Here is a 9,957-nt window from a genome sequence, read left to right as displayed (position 1 = left end):
AAGTTTTAATAATGTGTATTTTTATTACCTTAAATTATTATAGATAATTTATTATAGTTTTGCCAATTGAGTTTTAGCTCGATTGTTTTGACATTATTACTTAGGAGGTTGTTAGTTCGAGCGCGTTAAAACACATTATCTTCTTATTTAAGAGTGAAGAGAAATTGTGGATAATTTTAGACATTGTATAAAAATATATATTAAAAACCTATGATGAAATTAATATTAAAAAGAATAACTGATTTTTTTTTAAAAGGAAAATGTTGTAGGTGGTAGTTTATATTTCTATTGATACATTTAATTCTATTAATTTAATTTAATTTAATTTAAGTTTTGAAATATTCGGTATAATAAATTCTTTTATATATTGATTTTGTGAAAATGGACATTTTACACTAACAATTAATTTTTTAATTGACTATCACCTCCTCAGTTCATGATACCCTATGAAAAAAAAGAAAAACCTTTACGGTATCCTTAAGTTGGTAACAACCAAAATAAAATAAATAGATAGAAAAGAAATAAATCGAAAATATAAAGAATATAATTAAAACTAAATTGTCACGTGTGGGTGAAAAATATCTCTTAAAATATTTTAAAAAAATATTTAATAATAATTGTGGGTGAAATAATAACAAATTTATATTTTAATATTATTAAACACATATTCAATTATTTGATTTATAATTTTAATTGTTTTATCTTTATTTAAATAAAAATGTAACAATAATATTGATTATAATTGAAAAAAAAACTGTAATTTCATTGTTTTATAATATTAAAATTAAAATTTATTTACCTGCTCCGAATAAGCGATAATCTAGTAGTTATGTCCACAATGATAGATAAGGTAGTATGATGTTTCCTCTGGACCATTACCAAAGTTAAACTACTGAGATTTGGTTGTCCCGTGGCATCTCCGTCTGAACCAAACACTTTGTTTTTTTCTCTATATATATTGAACTTGAAAAAGAAATATAAATGCTAAAGCTAAAATTCGAATCCAAAACTTTACGAGAGTTGCATAAACCAAAAATAGTTAAACTCGTGACTCACTTTCTACTCAGCTTTACTTCATCCCTTTCTTCTTTCCCCCCAAAGAATTAAACCGTCCATGTCATTATCTTAGACAACGCTTTTGCAGGCATCATCAAATTACAATGTAATAGGCGAACTTCAGTTTAATGCTACTGTACATGTGAAACTATGATTTTATTTTGAATTACATCTAGATCTTTTAATTAACAGCGATTACATGTTTCCTAATACGGATGAAATGCCTTCAAGAAATGGAAGTTTGTCTTAACTTACTTGGTGTAGTTTCGTGTGAAGAAACTGAAGTAGAACTTAAACCGTCCCACCTGCGGAATCCAGTTGCTTGCTGCCTATTGTCCACTGTAAGAACCTCTGGACATTTTCATGCCCGCAGAGCTCCTTCACCACTGGCATGGTGGCAGGTACCTGCAATTGAAATGTCGAATAAGACTCATCCAGGCCACCCCATGAATGAAGTTGTTGCCTGGCTTCTTTTATGGCTGCTCTTATCGCACAGTGAATGGAAGCCGCTAGTTTTAATGGCGGCTCTCCAGAAGCTGCAAAGGCACAGATGGTAGAAGTCAATGATAAGTATTCACGTTTACCAGTCACATAACTTCGTGATCTTATCCCGTGTCCAGTGCATGAACTAAAACACTAAAAAGCAGTAGCTTGATCACTTCAAGTACTGACTACGGTACTACCTACTACAGAATATAGATGGAGAACGACAAAGCGGAGAATTATCTAGTCCGTAACAACAACCACCCTATGTTAGCCTTTTTGTCAATGGCTTGCACTTTCAACTAGTATTTGCTGACTACGAAGCAGTTTCTTCAAGGTATGTATTTCTTCCATAATCGAATATAAGGAGTTCTAGGAATTCAAATTTCAGACCAATGTTCCTCGTACTAAAAGTCGAGTGTCTATGCTTAAGACTGCAATGGTTTAGCTTCTCAACTCTGTTAATAGTTTTTGATTCAAATTTGTATGAAATAAAGAGAAATGCCCTAATCAACGAATGTGTGAGTGCACAAAAATTGAATGATGATGAGATTAGCATTCTTGCAGAAACACAAAAACTAGGTTCAATAAGAATCTGAACTTGCCTTTTGATGAAAGTACACGGTCTTTATGATGTCCACTGTTCAGGATTTCAACATTAAACTTTTTAGGTACAGTATCCACCGTAGGTATCTTATATGACCAAGTGCCTTCTGCAACCACTAATCCTTTCGAGTTTGTGGGGTATTCTTCAAGCATAAAAAACCCTATTCCTTGAACAAAAGCCCCTTCAATCTGAATAAGAGAAAATCGTTAACTTGAATTTAGTATCATCTTAGATCCCATTCACTATCTCAACTGCTGCATACCAAGACAGAAAATACTTAGATAACCAATGACTACTGTAGAGCAATGAATTTAACCATGCTAAAAATGTAAAAACTTAAAAAATGAGGACAAATTAGCAATGTTATTTGAACCGGACCGGCCAGTTGGACCGGTTGGATTGGGAACTGGCTGGAGTACCGGTCCGGCAGGTGCTTTTGAACCAGTTAGACTGGGAACTGGTAGAACTAGCTAAAAACTAGTTGAATCAGCGGTCAAACTGGGTTTTTAAATTTTAAAAATTTTTAAATTGGACCAGTCAGACCAGTCAACTGATGGCCTGACCTGTTCGACCACTGGTCCAGTTTAGAAAACATTGCAAATTAGTAAAGGTTAAAGAACAAATATTTTAAATTTAAGTAATGAAAAAGAATTAGATTTGGGCCAACCTGTCCTAAATCCACGGCAGGGTTTAAGCTTTGGCCACAATCATATATGATATCTGTCTGCAATATTGTGGTTTGACCAGTTAAAAGGTTTATCTCCACCTGCAATGCCACAGTATTAGCAATTATAATGTTAGTTTTCGAGAACAGCTATTGTATTTAATGGAAGGTTCACTTCAACAAAGACTGCAAAGCAAGACAGCTGAGCTGAATAGAGCCCACTGATTTACTTGCCTCACTCACTGCAGCACCATAGTTTAGGTATTGCATGGAAGAAAAGTCCGGTACATATAATGAATTTGCAGACAAGTTCACGGAAATCATATATGCCTGCATGTGGTAGATTAAAAGTGTGAAACCGCAATGATCATCTATATCTCATCAAGAATATAATTTTATATTGAGCAATCTACTGTTATAAACAGATAATTATGTAAGATCAGGAACTTAAAAGGTAGAACAAAAAAGATGGCCCATATAAATGTCAATCCCATTATTATGAGGTGAGCTAGTACACGCAAAAGAAGATCGCTACCTGAAGAATCAGTGTCTCCCATTTTACAGGTCCCATTTGCTCCTCCAATCTCTCCTTTAGAGCAGTAAGTCTCTCAACCAAGATATTGCAGCAAAGTCTAACAGCTTCACAGCTTGATTCAGATGTCGTGCTGCCAGAAGTAAAACCGCCTTGAATTAAACTCAAGGTATCAGCTTGTATGACCCTCACCTTCTCTAAAAGTTCTTCGGTTCCAGCACTTTGGATCAAACTGAGAGCATATGCAGTCATCTGTTTTACCTTTGTCCAGAGACCCTGACCGAGCTCAATTCCTCCAACTTCAACAACAATAGATCCATCACGTAGAATGCTTACTTTCCCTGGGGTTGCTCTTAACATTACTGGATGCACAATAGGTATTCGAGAAATTCCCCTTTTCTGCCATTTATTACACCTATTAAACTCTTTTAACATTTCAGTCCTACGGTAAAAGTTTGAAGAAACGGCTAACTTATCCCATATAGAAGGTAAAGTATATTCCAACGGTTCACCAGCACAGGTCTTGAAAAATAATTTAAGCGTTTCAAACTTGTGGAGATTAATGCTTCGGACAGAATCAACTTCCAGGGCAAGGGAGGATGCCACATGTTCTATTATAGCTTCAGCAATAAATGATGCTTGTACCTCCCCAGGGGCCCTCATTGCTGATCTACTTGGAAGGTTTGTTTTGCATACCTTTATATCAAAAGCTAAGGCACCCCAGTCGTATTTTTTAAGTGAACCAATTATGTTATGCGGCATAACTGGACTTATGTCGGCTGACATCCCTGCATCAACTAATATATCGAGTTTTAGGGCCGTAATCTTCCCATTAGATTTGAATCCTACACTGTAAGTTATTTTCATTGGATGCCTTCCTCCTGCCATTATCATATCAGTCTTGCGGTTTACATACATCCTGACTGGACGGTGTAGTTTGTAAGCAGCAAGTGCACATGCTGTAGCAACCTATAACATCACATTGTAAGCAGTCGGTAGCAATGTAAAAGGTCTATAATTAATTTAAGCAAAAAAAAAAGCACAAGCAAGAGCAGATTACTTTTCAAGTTTTTGACTAAGAGAAACGTTAGGCATGGGAGAGGATCAAGAATCACTTCAATATGCATCGCAAAGATAGTCTACAAAGTTGATAAACCTCAACTATATGCTTATTCTACCTTTAACATCCTACGCAATGTTGTTTCCTTCAATTTATATAATTTTGTACTACTACACTAAACAAGTAAAAGATACAGATGGAAGCAAAATCAACCACATGGATTATAATCATTTGATTATACTAAACAAATCTCTAGGCCAAAAATAATATGATATTAGTAAATAGTAATATTCATTTGAGACTGTTATTCTTGTCCACATTTTTAAAATAATCATTTTGAGGAAGAACGATACTCACAGGGATTGCTTTTATAGCCTTTCCACCAAATCCTCCTCCAACTCTTCTTGTAATCACACGAACATTGTGACTAGGTACACCCAGGCATTTAGCTATCGTATCATGCGCAAACTCAGGGCATTGACAAGAACTGTATACTACAATGCAGTTGTCCTCATCTGGCACAGCAAGAGCGGTTTGCGTCTCCATATAGAAATAATATTGTGACCCAAGTTTGAGCTAGACAAAAATAAATAAAATAAAATAAGTAGTTCGGCAACTTATCTTGATCCAAGTTAACAACAGGGACTAAAAGAAATGACCCTAAACGAATTGTCATGGTTATGTTTCAAAGGGGAAAAAAGTGAAAAATGGGTCATACAGTAAAATATTCAGACACAGAGAAAGAACAGGGAGGGAGGGGAACTGAAGAATGAATTGGAGAGAAAGAGAGACAGAAAGAAGCTATGTTACACTGACCCTTTATTTTTATTGAAGTATGAGTGTCCGACACATGGATATGGGAATATGACCTCCAAAGATCCTTCAAATATATAGAAAAACTTGGAAAAATCTAACAATACCCGTATCGGACACATACCCATATCTGAAACTCACACCTGAATGCAGTTAACATAAGAGATAAGCAACAGTGAAGTATGATAATCACCTCAGCAGATAGAATTTGATGGTCAGATTCGGCCATTCCTTTTGAAAAAGCACCAACTGGTTCGGGGTTAAGAAAATGAGGGACCTCAAAAAAGCTACATTTCTCAAAAGCCTCTTCTACAGATAATATTGGTTCTAAATTCTTCTTGTCATAATCAACCACTGCAAGGTTGGCTGCCATGTCTGCATTTTTCTGTGTATCTGCAACCTGAAATAGTAGTCATTTATATGTTCAATTTTAAGAATGTCATTTTGTTTATGATATTAGACACAAAAAGCCTTGAAGGGAATGTTGCTCGATATTAGTGAATATTAGACAAAAAACAAAAACAGAGGCCATAAGTGGCCAACCAACAAAAAGGAAACCATGGAATTACCACCAATGCAATGCGCTGACCAGCACATTGAGTAAGCTCATCTGCATATAAAGATTCAGAACCAAATATGGTCTGAGCCCCTATATTCTCCCCAGGAATATCTTTGAAGGAGATAACCGTGGAGACTCCATGGGGTGATGATCCAGGCTTAAATTTTATGCCCTGCACCCGTGCCAAAGGCTCTGTGCTATAAATAAATGCTCCATGGAGGCAGTTTCTCGGAGATGGAATGTCATCCACATAAACAGCCTCACCTACAAAATACAGTAGATAAAGCAACATAGAAAAGTTGCAAAATGCATTCAGCAGGTAAATGAAACTTTTACATGAAAGCTAATACATTAGTGCCTTTCACAGGGAAAACCTTGAAGACATCTAACCAACAGTACTTTTGATTCAAGAAAATGAGAAGTCAACTTTATCCAAATAAGCATTTATGTTTAACATTTTTAATTTATAAGGCATTACCACAATTAAGCTTTACAAATTTGAAGTTTCAGCTGGCAATAGTAGAAGCAAAAGCGTATACGCACTAGCAGTAGAATGTTCCAACTAATTAATTACCTCCAGGAGTTTAGCTACTAGGGAATAGCAGGAAAGCATCAATCATATTAGTAGAGGCTGGTTATCATTTTTGTAACTTGATTCTTACTTTTGGAAGCAAAGTGAAAATATCTTTCAAGAATTAAAAAGTAAAAATTTAACTTCAGTGGCAGTAAAATGCATGATTTTGCTTCCATGCAGAATTAGCTATTTGAGCAATTTTTTTAACCAGTTTTTATCATATATATATTTTTGGCTATTTTATTTTGTTTTATAACCATGTTGAATAAAAATAAAGCAATGGAGCAAGTAAAAGGAAAAAAAAAACAAAGGGAGCCTAAAATGTAGGTAATATTGAAGTTATGGCAGCTAGATCAAACAATAAGAAATGAGTAATGACAAACCAGAAGCTTGGATGATAGCTCCAACTTTTGTAAGTGGCTCTCCAACCGGATGATAATCTTCATTTAACTGAATCACCTGCTTTGCAGATGATAACAAAGTTGGGGATTTTATTTGATTGAACTGGTCGCAGTTCTGTTTTATTTTGGAACCATTGGACAGCAAATCACTATTATATCCATCAAACCACAATTTAGAAATATCTGTGCAGCTGTTCATTAAGGGGCTTAGGAACTCAAAGAGAAAGCCAACAGCCAAGCTGGTCCTGTAAGCTGGACTGCTGGTGCCTTCTTCAGGTATTATGGTACTTTCAAGTAGTTTAATAGCCTCGTATATAACGCCAAAATTTAGCAACTTAGCAGATAGAAATTCCTCGACATTCCTTGCTCTAATTGAATGTTTTGTTCCATAAGCACCAAAAGCCAACCGGCAGTTATTTAGCACAACCCCAGCAGACTTTTTACAAAGAGAAACCTCAGCCAAGAAAGCAGCATTTAAATAGGGAAGTGCATTTCCAATAGGGCGTGGTGCAGCTCGATATGTCTCATATAGCAACTTGGTGTATGTTTTAGAAGAAATATCCCTCCTCGACTTCCAGCATGGAATTTTAATGCCTAAAAGAACACTGTTGGAAACTAATGGAGGCCTCCCAAGGAACTCCTCCAGTGTTATAGTTTCATGTCTGTGACCAGTCAATATATCAACCATTGTATCCACAGAAAGCAGTATTGTAGAAATATCTGATGGAAAATGTTTCCTCTGAGCCATTATCAGGTTTCCTCCTATACTAGCTGAATTCCTTACGAACCCTGTTGCAACTCGTTCCATATGGTCAGCAAGCTTTTCGAAAACCAGCATACCTTCTTGATTAATTCCACCTTCATTTTCATCCTTCAAAGCTTCAATAGCTTTGGAAATTGTCACAGATGCTCCAATTTTAATTCCTGTCTGGTCTTTACTAATGATTGAAAGCTCCGGAATATATCTCAAATCAATGTACTTGTTATGATGTCCTAGTTCCTTATAATAACCCATTCCTGTGTTACCAACAACAATCTTCATTGAGGTTCCATCATTCACCTCATCAGTTTGCAACAAGCTTTGGAGCTGCTCAAGACTTCCAGGACTATACCAACGACACCCTTCAGATTCCAGATTGAAACCTGCCTTAATCACCGTTTTCAGAAACTCCGGAAACACACGAATTGCGTTGTTACAATTGTATGGAGGTAATCTACTCAGCTTTATGTCTTCACTTTCTCCTTTTTTCCAAAAGGAGTTAAATCCCAAATCCTCCATATCAACATCAGCAGCAAAACTTTTACAGGCATCTACAAGTGGTCGGTAGCCAGTACAGCGACAAAGATTTCCTGCAATAGACTTTTCTGCTTCCGAAACTGTTAGCTTGGAGAATCCAGGACGTAATCCTGTTCTATCGGTTTTATCAGCATTAATGAGTGCTGAATATAGAGAAACACACATTCCAGGAGTACAATAACCACATTGAGAAGCATGGAAACCAGAAAACCTTTCCTGAATAGGGTGGAACCCATCCTTGCTATTTCCAACTCCCTCTGCTGTTGTAATCGAACACCCATTTACACTGCAAAGTAGTGTAAGGCATGAACTCACAGTAAAATCATCAACCTTGTCCTGCACAGGGTCATACTTGGAGAGAAGGACAAGACAGGCGCCACAGCCTCCTGTCATACCAAAAACTTTAAAAATAAATAAACCATACTATTTTGATTCATAAGCAAATTCAATTCCCACACACACACAAAAATTAATTAATTAATTAAAACAGCAATGTATGATTCAAAACAGCAATTACTTGTAGTTCCTCTGCCTTGTAAAATAGAAATAAATTAATTAATAAAAACATGGATTCATATTTGATTCACTTTTGGTGTACAATCTATACATTGACAAGTGAAATACAAGATGCCACCTATTAAAAAGTTTAATTATCTGAAATACTTTTAAGAATTTTCTAATAAGCTATCGTGTGTGGTTCAAATACAAACACTTATGATTAGACTAAATGAACAGACAACCAATACAAAAAAAGACGTGTAACTTGCTTCTGTTGACAATAGGCTTTGTTTGATAAAGCAGAAAATTTAGTACTTACAATAATTATTGAATTTACATAGGAACTACTGTTCGGCAGATCTTTAGAATTTAATAGAACTGTCTAACAACATATACTGAATGCAAAAAAAAAAAAAAATCAAACTTCACATACACAATTTATGCATAGAATCCGAATACCTGCAAAAGAAACAAACTTTTACATTCGAAAGAAGAAAATCCTAGTACCCATCAAAGAAAAAGTCACCAAAGTACAACTATCATACTGAAACACACACGAGTCTATAGGCAATAACATGTTTGAGAACTTCAGATCCATCCATAATAAAGTAAATTCACTTAACCCACTTGAGGGAATTAATCAAAATCAGTCCTACATTCCACAAAAAAAGTATAGGAAAAAAGATTACTTCCATAAAGGAATCAAAGGAGAAAGAGAGACCTTCACCACAACCAAGCTTGACACTCTTGAAAGAAGTCTGAGAACGCAAGAACTCAAGCAAAGTAGTGGAAGGGTCAAGTCCAGAGAGCTCAAATCGCTCTCCATTAACAGCAAAAACTAACGTTTGGTGTGTTTTTTTTGTTGGTGTAGTTTGGGTTTGCTGACCCATTTTCTGAGAGCCACTGCTGAAACTACTACTGACTGATAACCAGCGGTGGGATTGCCCAGATTTTCTTTTTTAAAAAAAGTCAAATAAATAAAACTTGGCCAAGAAAAAATGATGTCATAATCAAAATCAACTGAATATATATCCACTCCTTTAAAAGGTGAAGTCGGGGGCGGTCATTTTCGTTGGTAGTCGTTGTCACTTTATCGTGAAATGTTGGAATTTGTCGTTTCTTCGTGTTAGAGTTAGAAGCCATCGCCCAAAAAAGAATTATTTTATTTATTTATGAAAAATAAAGCATTAACAAATTATTATTTAATTCATAGTATAACCAAATTTAAATTACAAATACATGTCTAAATAATTACTTAATGAAAATTTAAATTATCACAATACAAATAGATTAAAAATTATAATAAGAATCAAACTATTGTCTTAAAATTACAATTAGAACAATCTAACTACGAGCTAACTAATTAAATTAAAAGCCATGCATAGGACTCAAACACCTTCTATCATTTGTAAT

General features: G+C 35.3%; 1 protein-coding gene across 1 annotated transcript; it reads right to left on the bottom strand.

Annotated features, from left to right (window-relative positions):
* Nucleotides 1-924: 924 nt before the first annotated feature.
* On the bottom strand, nucleotides 925-9,528 carry LOC105767406 (abscisic-aldehyde oxidase). Its single transcript, XM_012586918.2, has 10 exons — nucleotides 9,266-9,528; nucleotides 6,732-8,432; nucleotides 5,785-6,038; nucleotides 5,409-5,615; nucleotides 4,760-4,978; nucleotides 3,346-4,311; nucleotides 3,045-3,140; nucleotides 2,814-2,912; nucleotides 2,145-2,334; nucleotides 925-1,592 (listed from the first exon to the last, which is right to left on the bottom strand). Exons 1-10 carry the CDS (start codon nucleotides 9,432-9,434, stop codon nucleotides 1,348-1,350), a joined length of 4,146 nt encoding a protein of 1,381 aa, XP_012442372.1. The 5' UTR covers nucleotides 9,435-9,528; the 3' UTR covers nucleotides 925-1,347.
* Between the last annotated feature and the right edge of the window lie 429 nt (nucleotides 9,529-9,957).

Source organism: Gossypium raimondii, chromosome 5 (assembly GCF_025698545.1).
Source record: "Gossypium raimondii isolate GPD5lz chromosome 5, ASM2569854v1, whole genome shotgun sequence".
Lineage (NCBI taxonomy): Eukaryota > Viridiplantae > Streptophyta > Magnoliopsida > Malvales > Malvaceae > Gossypium > Gossypium raimondii.
The sequence above is the reverse complement of the archived record's forward strand: the minus strand, read 5'-3'. Positions and strand labels throughout refer to the sequence as shown.